Raw genomic sequence first — 13,961 nt, 5'->3', positions numbered from 1 at the left:
AGGTTCCCCTCCTCATTCCCCCTTCTTAGCTTACTGTCACATCTTTTGCATTAAAATAAACCCAAAAATCTTTACTGTGCTGCACTATTTTCCTCCAAATAGGCCAAGGCCTCTTCTTCCTTCCTTTTCAGAAAGACATTTTAAAGTTGTCTGTATCTACTTATTCCATATTTCTTTTATTTTTCTTTAATTCTTTTCAGTCTTTCTGTTGAGGATTGTCTGAGATCCTTTGCCTGTAGTTTATCTTTTTCTGTTGTGCTTCCTTGAAAGTGACGTATTTTATTGGTAAAACAATGTGAAACCAGTGGGTTGGCTTATGGCCTCAGTGACCTGGGTTTGAATCCTAATTCTGCATCCTGAATGGCCTTGAACAGGTTTCATCTTCACAGTTTTGGAATAATATTGACTTTAAAGTTTTTGGAGGATTAGAAAGCTATAAAACTTAGCATACTGTCAGGCTGTATGATACGAGTTAAGAGAAAAATAGCCAATATTGGGGCAGGCCTTCAGCCTAGTGGTTTGGCTACTACTTCGGTCACCTTTGTCCCATATTGGAATGCCTAGGTTTGAGTTCCAGCTTCATTCCTGGTTTCAACTTTCTCCCAATGCAAACCTTGGGAAGCAGCCAGTGGTGACTCAACTATTTGAGTCCCTGTCACCCATGTGAGAGACCTGGATTGAGGTCATAGCTCCTGGCTTCTGCCTGGTCCAGCCCTAGGAATTGTGGGAGATCAGATGGGATCTCAAATGATGTCACAGAAGATGAGAGATCACTGTCTCTTTTTTTTTTTTTGGACAGGCAGAGTGGACAGTGAGAGAGAGAGACAGAGAGAAAGGTCTTCCTTTGCCGTTGGTTCACCCTCCAATGGCCGCCGCGGCCGGCGCGCTGAGGCCTGCGCACCGCGCTGATCCGATGGCAGAAACCAGGTACTTCTCCTGGTCTCCCATGGGGTGCAGGGCCCAATACTTGGGCCATCCTCCACTGCACTCCCTGGCCACAGCAGAGAGCTGGCCTGGAAGAGGGGCAACCGGGACAGAATCCGGCGCCCCGACCGGGACTAGAACCCGGTGTGCCGGCGCTGCAAGGCGGAGGATTAGCCTACTGAGCCGCAGCGCCGGCCTAAGATCACTGTCTCTTAAAAAAAAGTAGCCACTGTTAATGACATTTTTGAAAACACTCCTTCACTCTCCCTGACTCTGTTCTGTTATTTACTTTTTTAAGGGTTTCTGAAAGGCAGAGTTACAGAGAGGGAGAGACAGAGAGATATCTTCATTTGCTGGTTCACTCCCAAAGGGCTGCAAAGGTTGGTGTTGAGCCGTTTTGAAGCCAGGAGCCAGGAATTACTTCCAGGTCTCCCATGTGGTTGCCATGGCCCAAGGACTTAGGCCGTCTTCTGCTTTCCTAGGAGCATTAACAGAGGGCTGGATCAGAACTGGAACAGCCAGGACTCAAACCAGCAGCCATGTAGGATGCTGGCACTGAAGGTGGAGGCTTCACCTCTGCCACAGTGCCAGTCCCTCTTTTATTTACTTACACCTTTTCTGTCACAGGTTAAGCATCCTTCATCGGAAAATTCAAAATCCTCCCAAATCGTAAACTTTTTCAGTGTCAGGATGACACTTAGAAAGTTTTGGATTTTGAAACACTACAGATTTTGTATTTTCAGATTAGGAGTGGTCAACCGATGAAGCCTATGCAGGTATTCCCAAATGCAAAAATCCTGAAATTGGAAAGAACTCTAGTTTCAGCATTTTAGGTCAGGGATACTTAACCTATAGTTCATTTATTCTTAGCTCTGTTTCTGTTTTCTTTCCAAGAATATAAGGTCTTAGCATTTTTTTCTTAGTGTCTTAATAAAATCTAATGGTTTCAGCTATCCTTTTATGATTAATAATTCCACATTCTCTCCTAAATGCCAGATAAGAATGTCTGGCTGTATATTAGACCTGAAATGTTTGTCAGAGATGAGGAATAATTATCAGGAGGGAGTTTCTGCATTTGATCTGTAGAGGAAACAAACTGATATCTTACCTGGAAAACTAAATAGTTTTACTACTTAAATTGTTAAATTTCTGAGTAACTTTAAATTTTTTAAGATTAATTTATTTGAAAGGCAGAGCAACAGGGTGGGGTTGGGGTGGGGGGAGAAGGAGAGAAAGAGACAGACAATGGCCAGGGCTGATCCAGGCCAAAGCCAGGAGCCCAGAACTCCATCTGTGTCTCCTGTATAGGATTGCAGGGGCCCAAGTATTTGGGCCATCTGCTGCTGCTTTCCAAGACACATTAGCAGGGGACTGGGTTGGAACTGTAGTAGCCAGGAGTAGCTGGGACTTGAACCGCCACTCATATATGGTATGCCAGTGTTTGAAGGGGTGTCCTAACCCGCTGCACCACACCAACGGGCCCTTCAGTGACTGACTTTTGGACAGTTCACAATCTTTGGTGAAGAAGAGGAAGAAAATGCTTTCTACTCAGAAATAACAGATAACTGTTGATTAGTTGGAAGATTTTTCATGTGATTCCTGAGAGAATTTGTGACACCTGTTTCCAAAGAAAGCAACAAAAACATTGCATGTTTTCTCTTACAAAAATGTATTTTGCCCAAACTGAGTTGGACACAAAGAACATTCCTCAAATTCGTAATGAGTAGAACTTTCTAAAAACTGCTCAGGTAACACAAAGTAGTAGAGAGCCAAAAACATTTTATTTACTTCTAACCTTTGACTGCTAAAAGGAGAAAATGAAAGGGTTTGTAGAAGCATATTTCACAAAAGTAACTGTAGACTTACTTGTCAGATCCAAATATACATGTAGAAAAATGCACAAACATGGTTAAATTTACCTATGCTGGGATTTATTTGGCAGACGGGAAATGGAATGTGTTTTTTACATAGGAGTTTTATCCATTGCCTCTTTGGTAGTCCATCAGCTCCTAGAAGCAAATGATTCCCTCATGGTTTATTTTCTTAAAAATACCACTGAGGTTTCACATTTCTCTTTCATAATTTGCAGCAAAGTGTATTGGACACTAGATTGACTACTGAGCCCAAATGTAGTAGAGTAGGAAGTATCATAAGGCACATGGAACAACTTTAACCAACAATCTAACCAACAGAAGAAAATCAGCTGTTTGTATACACAGTTGGTTAGGCTCTTGGAATCATGGACTGAAGGGCTCTAAACGATAATGTCATTTTTTTCTCATTGACGGATAAGGAAACTGAGATCTTGATGGTTAATTGTTTCCCTAAAAGAGAAGCCTTATTTTGTGGTGAAAGGAAGAGAAGCATTTTGTTAATATCTTGCCTTCCCTCCTTACCAACTGTGTAACACTGGTTATCTGCCCTAATACACACCCGAGAGCTGGTGTGTACTCCTGGGTGAATTAGTGTCTGAGTTTTTGATAAAATTTAGCCCAGAGATATAGTGAGTGCATCTAAAAGTTTTGAATAATAAACTGTTTGTGTTTTTCTCTTATTTTTTAAAGCTAAAGCAAAGACTGACATTTCATTAACCTGTTGGAAAAAACTCATTTGGTTTTGTTGATTTGTTTTCTATTTCTTTATGTGCAGTAATTCTTTTAAGAAATAAGTTATTGGAGCTGGCATTGTGGCATAGCAGGTTAAGTCTCTGCCCACGATGCTAACATCCTATATGGGTGTTGGTTTGCGACCCTGCTGCTCCATTTCCAATTCAGCTCCCTGTTAATGTACCTGGGGAAGCAGTGGAAGATGGCCCAAGGGCTTGGGACCCTGCATCCACTTGAGAGACCCAGAAGCAGCTTCAGGCCCCTGGCTTCGACCTGGCCCAACCGCAGCTGATGTGGCCATTTGGGGAGTGAGCCAGTGGAAGGAAGATCTGTCATTCTGTGTCTCTACTCCTCTCTCTCTAACTCTGCCTTTCAAGTAAATAAAAAATAAATCTTAGGGCCGGCGCTGTGGCATAACGGATGAGGCCGCCACCTGCAATGCTGGCATCCCATATGGGCACTGGTTCAAGTCCCGGCTGCTACACTTTGATCTGGCTCGCTGGTTTGAGACCCGGCTGCTCCGCTTCGATCTGGCTCTCCGCTATGGCCTGGGAAAGCAGTGGAGGATGGTCGAAGTCTCTGGGCCCCTGCACACACCTGGGAGACCAGAAGCTCCGGGCTCCTGACTTCACATTGCCCCAGCTCCAGCCGTTGCTGCCATTTGGGGAGTGAACCAGTGAATGGAAGACCTCTCTCTTGTTCTCTCTCTGCCTCTGCCTCTCTGTAACTCTTTCAAATAAATAAATAAAAATAAATATAATATATACTATAAATATATTTAAATATAAATATAAATAAAAATCCTAAAGTTACTTTTATTTTTAAAGTAGGAATTTAAGACTAATTTTCATATGTTATATTTTAGCTGTATACTCAAGATTTGATTTATTCAGTTTAACTATTTTGTAATTTATATTTTGACTTTTTCTTGACCTATGATTTGTTTATTGGAGAGACAGAGAGCAATAAGGTGCTCCCATCCTCTGGTTGACTCCCCAAATACCTGCTGTGCTGAGCCAGGGACCCAACTACATGAGCCAACACCTGCTACTTCCCAGGGTATGTATCAGCAGAAAGCTGAAATCATGACCAGAGGTAGAACTTGAACCTAGGGTATGTGGGCATCCCAACCAGCATCTTAACTGCTGTGTTAAACACCTGCCCCTGATATTTTGACTTCTGCATTTTCAGACATGCAGATTTTGGGGTGACTGTTCTTTCTTTTTTCCTCATAGAATTGTTAGGCTTAGATAATACTTGTGCATAGGCAAATAGTAGGTATTAAATAAAGGTTTCCATTTTCCCTTAAATAGATGCATGATTTTGATATTAGAACAGGGAACATAGAATTGCCAGTAAGTGTAAATAATACAAATAATGGCTTTAGTTCTAGACTATTGACAAATAAGGAGATGAAGTCTAGAGAGTAAAGGGGAATGATAAGAGATTAAGCTTGGGAGGAGGGAAGAGAGGGGAAGTCAGAGGAAATAGGAATATAAAGTTGAATCAGTTTTAGTCTTCGAAATCCTGTTCTATGATTACTTTAGTCTGTGGGCTTTAGGTTCTTATTTTAAATTATATTTCTTTTTTTAATTAAAGATTTATTTATTTGAAAGTCTGAGTCCGTTAGCAAGGAGCTGGATGGGAAGTGGAGTAGCCAGGATGCGAACCAGTGCCCATGTGGGATGCTGGCATTGCGGGCAGCAGTTTAACCTGCTGTGCCACAACCCCAGCCCCAAGTTATATTTCTTATACTTTTATAATAGAAGCATTCATAGATGCCGTTTTGGAGGGGAGGGTTGATACATGTTGTGAAATAGTATGGCAGAAGTCTGTGTTTTTGAGGAAAGGATCCATAGTTTCATTGTCTTAAAGAGATTCCTGAGAAATTAAGAACTTCTGCTTTATCTTTTTAACATGATGTTGAATTATTTATCCCCACATCTTAATTATTTATTTTTAATAAAAAGCTGTACAGTACCATGTGATGTTCTAGTACATTTATACACGTGTAATGCTCAGAGTAAATATATTTGTCTTTAAGCATTTAGCTTTTCTTTATGTTGAAAGCATCCCAAATCCTATCTTCCAGTTTGTTTTTTTAATAAGCAGTACATTAACATTATCTGTAGTCTTTCTTAATGTTATCCAGGTGTAAGAACCTCTCTTTTAGAGTCTTTATCAGGTGGTAGATTTGAGAAGCCTCACAGGGAATTCTTTTTCCTGCTGGAGCAATAATGACTGCTTCCCACTAGAGTGTGATTTAACATGCCTTATAATTCCTTAGGTGAACACTGGATGACTAGACATGTTAACAAGAGTATCTAGCTTTTACTAAAGTGAAATTTAAAGCTGCATGACATTTTATAATAAAGTATACATATTGTGATACCTGGTATGAACTATAGAAACTTAAATGCCTGTGATTAGTATGATCTTTATATAAACTATGCCAAGTGTTCTTAGCCTCTCCAGAGTTCCAGGAGTAAGAGGAAGCTTGGTAGCTGCTGTGGAGATGGGGTGCTATAAAGAGGAGCTTTGGGTAGCTAGAAGACAGGAGACAGTGCCTGGCTAGAGATGAAGAATTGCCCCTCTCCCTCAAATTAAAAAAAAAAAAAAAAGTATTTGAGAGACAGACTGAGTGAGCCAGAGCAAGAGACCCAACACAAATCATGCTTCCATTTGCTGGCTCACTTTCCAAATGCCCCCAACCGTCCATGCTGGGCCAGGCCGAAGCTGAGAATCAGGGATTCAGTCTAGGCGTCCGTGTGGGTGGCAGGGATCCAACTACTTGCGCTAACATTGTTGCCTCCTGAGATCTGCTTTAACAGAAAGCTGGAATTGGGAGTAGAGCTGGTACTCAAACCCAGACTGATATGAGGTGTGGGCATCCCAAGTGGTGTGTTAACTGCTATGCCAAATGCTCACCCAAGTTTTTGTTGGTAATTTTCTCGATTTTACAGCAGGAAATTCGTAATACATTTGTATATAAAGATATATGTAGCTGTATGTGCAAGTACCTTAGTGTGGAGGTGACTTACAATGGGTGTTCAAGAATTGTTTCCATTCTTCTTGAGAAGGGTCATGTGCTCGTGAGATGATTAACTGGTCAGTTTGAGAAGTGAAACTCTTAAGGGCTAACAATAAATATCCACCAAAAACCACAGTGTAAACTCTTGCATCATAAAGCAGACCTTTCTCTTAAGCATGTTTGTGTTTTCTGATTCAGGCTTATAAATTGTTCTAAGATTAGCAAAATTGCTATTTAAGTGTCTTAAAGGTAGGCTGCTCTGATTATTTTAGGTGCTTCCAGTAAAAGCAAATATATATCTTTTCAAAAGAATTATTTTATTTATTTGAAAGTCAAAGTTACACAGAGAGAGGAGAGGCAGAGAGAGAGAGAGGTCTTCCATTCCGCTGGTTCACTCCCCAAATGATTGCAATGGCTAGAGCTGAGCCGACCCAAAGCCAGGAGCCAGGAGCTTCCTCCAGGTTTCCCATGAGGTTGCAGGGGCCCAAGGAGTTGGGCCATCTTTTATTGCTTTCCTAGGCGATAGCAGAAAGCTGGATCTGAAGAGGAGCAGCCAGGACTTGAACCGGCGCCCATATGGGATGCCAGTGCTGCAGGCTGCGGCTTTAACCTGCTGCACCACAGCACCAGCCCCACAAATATATTTTTTAAAAGCATTATTTGAAAGACAGAGTTACAGAGAGTCAAAGATCTTCCATCCAGTGGTTCACTCCTGAAACGGCTGCAATGGCCAGGGCTGGGCCAGGCCAAAGCCAAGAGCCTGCAGCTTCTTCTGAGTCTCCAACATGGGTGTAGAGTCCCAAACATTTGGCTATCTTCCACTGCTTTCTCAGGCAGGGAGCTGGAACCGAAGTGGAGCAGCTGGGTCTTGAACTGTGCCTTTATGGGATGCGGTGTTGTAGGCAGCGGCCTAACCACTTACCCCACAACACTAGCCCAAGGGCAAATACTTATTAGTGAATAAGAGACCACATTATAATTTTTAAAAAAGTTTATTTTATTTAATTGAAAGGCAGAATTACAGAGAGGCAGGGGCAGAGAGAGAGAGAGAGAGAGAAAGAGAGAGAGAGAGAGGTATTCCATCTGCTGGTTCACTCCCCAGATGGCTGCAGTGGCTGGAGCTATGCTGATCTGAAGCCAGGAGCCAAGAGCTTCTTCTGGTCTCCCAAATGGGTGCAGGGACCCAAGGACTTGGGCCATCTTCTGCTTTCCCAGGCCATAGCAGAGAGCTGGATCAGAAATGGAGCAGCTGGGACTCGAACCAGCACCTATATGGGGGTGCCAGCACTGCAGGTGGCGGCTTTACCCACTAAGGCACAACACCAGCCCCCACATTATGATTTATCCTTTTTACTGAAAGTGCATAGTTTATTATTTACTATAAAGTTGTACTTTTTACGTGGAAATCTTGGAACAAAGTCACAGATGTCTAATGCTTTTGCTAACGTGTAGACTGGATAACAGGTTGGAAATGCAACACTTAACCTGCATCATGGAGTGGGATATGTAAGCGTGTGATGTATGATGCAGTTTCAGATCTGATAGTTTCTAATGGTTCTAGAGAAGCTACTAGAATGGATCTGGAGCTGATGCATAATTGTTTGTTCCTATTTGGAAGTATGATTGCTTTTTACTCCTCAGCATCTCATTTGGAAATCTGATCCTTCTGCTTTCCTGCAGGGAAGTTGTGGACTTCTAGGTGAATCAGGAAAGAAGATGCAATTGGGGACCTCCTTTTCTCTTTATGTATCTTCTTGTTATCCACAGAATATAGTATAAATTATTTTTTTCTATTTTATTTTTATTTACTTGAAAGAGTTACAGAGAGCGAGAGAGAAATCTTCCATCCACTGGTTTACTCCCCAAATGGCCACAACAGCCAGAGCTGAGCTGATCCGAAGCCAGGAGCTTCTTCTGGGTCTCCCAGTGGGTGTGGGGGCCCAAATCCATCTTCTGCTGCTTTCCCAGGTGCATTAGCAGGGAGCTGGATCAAAAGTGGAGCAGCTGGGACTGCAACCAGAGTTCATATGGGATGCCAGTGCTGCAGGCTGGGGGCTTTAACCTGCTGTCACAGCACCAGCCCTTAAAATTCTTATTTTTTTTTAAGATTTATTTATTTGTTTGAAAGTCAGGGTTACACAGAAAGACGAGAGGCAGACAAAGGGATCTCTTCCATCTGCTGGTTCACTCTCCAGTTGGCCGCAACAGCTGGAGCTGTGCCAGTCCAAAGCCAGGAGCTTCTTCTGGGTGTCCCATGCAGGTGCAGAGGCCCAAGGACTTGGACCATCTTCTACTGCTTTCTCAGGCCATAGCAGAGAGCTGGATCAGAAGTGGAGCAGCCGGGACTCGAACTGGTGCCCACATGCGATGCCAGCACTGCAGGTGACGGCCTCACCTGCTATGCCCCAGCGCCAGCCCCAGCCCTTAAAATTCTTAATACATATTCTTAAAACAGGCTCTGTAAATTATGTAAACTCTTCTGAGTGATCCACTTCTAGTTACCATCTGTTCCCTCTGAGATCCTGACTGGTCTAACTTGTCTCCTGCCTCTAGAGAGCTACCATTTGCTCTTGCAGACCAGCTCTTTGTCATTGTCCACTTTGCCCTCAGTGCCAGGAGGCTGACCTGGCTCTTGGCTTCTAGATGGGTTTGGACAATGGAAGGCCCTGGCAGCAGGAAGAGGGTTGCTGTGTTTTCTTTCCTGGCTTCATTTTGGCTCTCCCAGAGGTCATAGCTTGTATCAAGTGGCCTTCACTGTACCTTTTAGGCCTGAGAATGGTGGCAGCTTTAGGAGGTCATACTGTCTCTTAACTCTTTCCATACCTTCTATAGCTTATGAATAGTCTTTCTCAACTCCCTTGAATTACCTGGTTTTCATGGAGATGCTGTTTTCTGCTGGATCCTAACTGCTACTTTGCTTCAGTCATGTTTGCAGCTATAGCTATGTTATTTTCCTGAAGCCTTGATCACTTTCTTTTTAAATTCTTTGGTATGAGGTCTTTTTTTTTTTTTTAATTACTTCTCTCTTTAGTCTTTTTTTCTGTCCTGCAGTTTGGCTGTTATATTACATGTATTGACATGTTTGAGTGAATGACAAAGGGATGGACATCTGAGTTTTCCTGTGGTGTGGTGTTCTGTTTTACGGTCTGAAAAGAGGCTGTTTGTTTGTTTTGAGAGAAAATAGGGGAAAACAATAAATATCGAAGTCAGTATAGTCACTTTAATAACTTCTAGATTTGTTTTCATTCCCTTTTTTCTTTTTATTTATTTTTTTTAAAGATTTAAGGGCCAGCAGTAAAGCTGCCGCCTGCAGTGCCAGCATCTCTTATGGGCGCCAGTTTGAGTCCTGGCTGCTCCACTTCTGACCCAGCTCTCTGCTATGGCCTGGGAAAGCAGTAGAGGATGACGTAGGTCCTTGGGCCCCTGCACCCACCTGGGAGACTTGGAAGAAGCTCCTGGCTCCTGGCTTCTGATTGGCCCAGCTCTGGCTGTTGTGGCCATTTGGGGAGTGAACCAGTGGATGGAAGAATTTCTCTCTCTCTCTGTCTCTCTTTCTCTGCCTCTGCCTGTCTGTACCTCTGCCTTTCAAATAAATATTTAAAAATTTATTTACTTATCTGAAAGGCAAAGATACAGGGAGAGAATGAGAGAGAGAGAGAGAGAGAGAGAGAGAGAGAGAGAGAGATATCTTAAATTCACTGGTTCACTCCCCAAATGACCACAATGGCTGGGGCTGAGCTGGGTGAGGCCAAAGCCAGGAGCCAGGAGCTTCTTCTGAGTCTTCCACTTGGGTGCAGGCTTGGGCTATCCTCCACTGCTTTTTCCCAGGCATATTAGCAGGGAGCTGGCTCAAAAGTGGAGCAGCCAGGACTCAAATCGGCACTCCTATGGGTTGCTGACACTGCAGGCAGAGACTTAACCAGCAGATGAAAGATCCGTCTCTCTCTGGCTCTCTCTTTCTCTATTGCTATATCTTTCAAATGAATGAATGAATGAGTGAATGAAACAGCTAGCCTGTGTTGGAATACGGATTCCATGATGTCATAAGTTTCAGCAAAGTTCCTCATTTCTCTAAGCTACAAAAACTTTATGTGGAAAATGGGGATAGTAATTGTCCCACTTGAAAGGCTTGCGGTAAGGGTTGGATAATCTATATAGCTTAGTGCCTTGCCTGTGTGAGCATGCAATACCTGTTGGCTGTCAAATGTTACTTACCTTAAGAATGCCTTGCTCATTCCCTCTGTGCTCTGGTTGACGCAATTTTCAAGCTGTCTTTGCCTCCCTCTCCCACATAAAAGCTCTCCTGTGCCTCTCCCTGTTGCCTGAGATTCTGCAGTTTCCAGGTCAACTCCGTTTCCTTTTTAATGCTCTTTTAACTACTCAGTTCACATTGACCTCTGAATCCTTATAGGTTCTTTTATGCCATTAGTAATCAGTAATATTTCTATTTCCGTGTTATCTGTCTGCCTTTCAGGGTATTAATTTTTAAATTTACATATAGAGGTGTAGAATGACTATCACAATCAAGATATAGAATAATTTCATCACTGCCCCCAAACTCTATCTTGCTTTTTCTTTTGAATCAATTTCTAGAATATACATTCTGTTTCTACATGTACACTTTAGGTTCTTGAAGCTAGTATCTGTTTCACACTAATTCGTCTCCTCTATTATGGCCTTGCCTAGTGGGCATATAGTAAATGATTAGATACTGAATGTTTGAAATGTATAAAACAAAGCCTGAGAGGCCGGTGCTGTGGCACAGGGGTTAACACCCTGGCTTGCAGTGCTGGTGTTCCATATGGGCAGCTGTTCTAGTCCAAGCTGCTCCTCTTCCTATCCAACTCTCTTCTATGGCCTGGGAAAGCAGTGGAAGATGGCCCAAGTCCTTGGATCCCTGCACCCGTGTGGGACATCCAGAAGAAGCTCCTGGCTCCTGGCTTCGGATTGGCGCAGCTCCAGCCGTTGCGGTCATCTGGGGAGTGAAAATCGGATGGAAGACCTCTCTCTGTCTCTACCTCTTTCTGTAACTCTGTCTTTCAAATAAATAAATCTTAAAACAAAAACAAAAAAAAAAAAAAAAAAAAAAAAAAAAACAAAGCCTGAAAGCATGGTAAATTTGAACATGTCAAGAAGCCATTAATTTATTTAACTTTGGTCTCTCAGAGTCATTATACTTAAGTGAAACATTTCAACTGCAAATCATCCATGTATAATTTGTTAAAGAGCCCTGCCAGGGCCAATAAAACCTATTTTTTATTTATCTTTTGTACTTTTTTATTTATTTGAAAGGCAGAGCTACAGAGAGGCAGAGGCAGACAGATCTTCCATCTGCTGGTTCACTCCCCAGATGGCTGCAAGGGATGGAACAGTGCCAGTCAGGAGCCAGGAGTCTCCTCCGGGTCTCCCACATGGGTGCTGGGGCCCAAGGATCTGGGCCTTCTACTGCTTTCCCAGGCCACAGCAGAGAGCTGGATTGACAGTAGAGCAGCTGGGACTGGAACTGGTGCTTATGTGGGATGCTGGCACTGCAGGTGGCGGCTTTACCCGCTACGCCACAGCGCCAGCCCCCTGTATTTATTTTTTAAAGATTTTATTTATTTATTTGAAAGGCAGAGTTAGAGGGAGAAACACATTATCCATCTGCTGGGTCACTCCCCCAAGGGCTGCAGTGACTGGAGCTGGGTCAGTCTGAAGCCAGGAGCTTCTTCTGGGTATCCCATGTGGATGCAGCATCCCAAGCATTTGGACCATCTTCCTGTGCTTTTCCAGGCACATTAGCAGGGAGCCGGATCAGAAGTGGAGCATGTGGCACTTGAGCTGGTGTCCATATGGGATACTGGTGCTGCAGGCAACAGCTTTACCCACTACGCCATAGAGCTAGTTCCTTTTTTTGTCTTTGGCAAACAGAGCTTCTTCCTTTCTGTTTATATTGTCAAATATACTTACGGTTTCTACTTTTTAAGATTATTTATTTGAAAGGCAGAGTTAAAGAGAAGCAGAGAGAAAGAGCGAGCGAGCGAGCTAGCTTCCATCCACTGGTTCACCCCTCAAATGGCCGCAGTGGCTGGAGCTGAGCTGATCTGAAGCCAGGAGCCAGGAGCTTCCTTCAGGTCTCCTACACGGGTGCAGAGACCCAAGCACTTAGACTATGTTCCACTGTTTTCCCTGGTTATAGTAGAGAGCTGGATTGCAAGTGGAGCAGTTGGGACTTGAACTGGCACCCATGTGGGATGCCAATGCTGCAGACCATGGCTTTACCTGTGCCACAGCGCCAGCCTTCTACTTTTTCTTATCCGTTTAATTCTAATGTGAAACAGGTTTTTATGTCATCTTTGACTACATTTGACTCTTATGATGCCATTATTAAATTTATAAAATCTTCCCTTTTTTCATGAATATATTTAAGATATTAAGCAATTCTATTACATATGAATGAGTTACAGAATGTAAAATAGAAAACCTTCCTATCTTTTCAACTTTATTGTTCCATGAATTGATTTGGCTCTCCTCTCTGAGAATTTCTTTTACTGATTGTCCCTAAAATCAGAGGTCAATGCTAGCAAGAAAATATACTCATGTATACAGGTGGGCTGGTATGGATAAGCAAATGCTACATGGCTTCCTCAATCATCTTTCTTAGGTATTACATAGTATTGCTCTTTCTCCTGAGAGAGCAAAATATGGGTAAATTTGTATTCCATTCAGTAGTTTTACTTAATAACGAAGTGAATTGAATTTAATCAGTGTGTCTTTTTTTCCCTTCCCCAACAGCTTCCATGCCTATGGCTGTTCTAAATTTGGGCCAAATATATCCATTTCAGAGAGGCTTTTTCTGTACAGACAACAGCATCAAGTATCCGTACCATGACAGTACCGTCACAACCACTATCCTCATCCTATTGGGGGTTGGCTTACCCATTTCCTCTGTAAGTAACTTAATAAGTAGGTAGTGTAAGTAACTTAATAAGTTTGTTGTGCTGGAGGTTTGATGAAGTGATTGATTTGGGGTGGGGGTGAATCCACAATACTTATCTTCATCACTGTTGATGAAAAAGATATATTTGAGGAATATATCCAGTGTTTTAATCCAGGGACAGTGTTTCTCCAGTTAAAAGTGGATGTTACTCAAAACGAATTGATGTCATCCTGAAGAATTTTAGAATGATTATTTTAGAATGGAAAGGTTCATTGAAATCGTTTGGGCCAACTCCTCTCAGTACACAAGTGAAAAAATTTAGACCCAGATTCTTACTCAAATCCAGTAAGTTATTTTATGGCAGAGCTGAAACTAAGATAATGCTTGCTTATCATACTACTGGGTGGGAATTGAGGCCATATGAAAGGAGATAGGCATAATTACTAAATTGAGAAAACAAAAAACTCAGCAGAAAGGTTAT

General features: G+C 42.6%; 1 protein-coding gene across 8 annotated transcripts in view; it reads left to right on the top strand.

The window, feature by feature from the left end:
* PLPP1 (phospholipid phosphatase 1) overlaps positions 1 to 13,961 on the top strand; it is an 89,954-nt gene that overhangs the window by 22,467 nt on the left and 53,526 nt on the right. For 4 of the 8 annotated variants that reach the window (XM_008262216.5, XM_089312792.1, XM_089312793.1 and 1 more), the window contains exon 2: positions 13,336 to 13,490. The exons of 2 other annotated variants lie outside the window; for them this stretch is intronic. In XM_008262216.5, the coding sequence (XP_008260438.1) occupies positions 13,336 to 13,490 (155 nt within the window). Of the gene's footprint in view, positions 1 to 2,401; positions 4,590 to 13,335; positions 13,491 to 13,961 lie in introns of those variants that run through there. 2 more of the 8 variants (XM_089312790.1, XM_089312794.1) reach the window with 2 other exon arrangements.

Source organism: Oryctolagus cuniculus, chromosome 14 (assembly GCF_051225735.1).
Source record: "Oryctolagus cuniculus isolate XC-2025 breed Fujian yellow rabbit chromosome 14, ASM5122573v1, whole genome shotgun sequence".
Taxonomy (NCBI): Eukaryota; Metazoa; Chordata; class Mammalia; order Lagomorpha; family Leporidae; genus Oryctolagus; species Oryctolagus cuniculus.
Note: the sequence above shows the minus strand (reverse complement) of the source record. Positions and strands in the feature narration are given on the sequence as shown.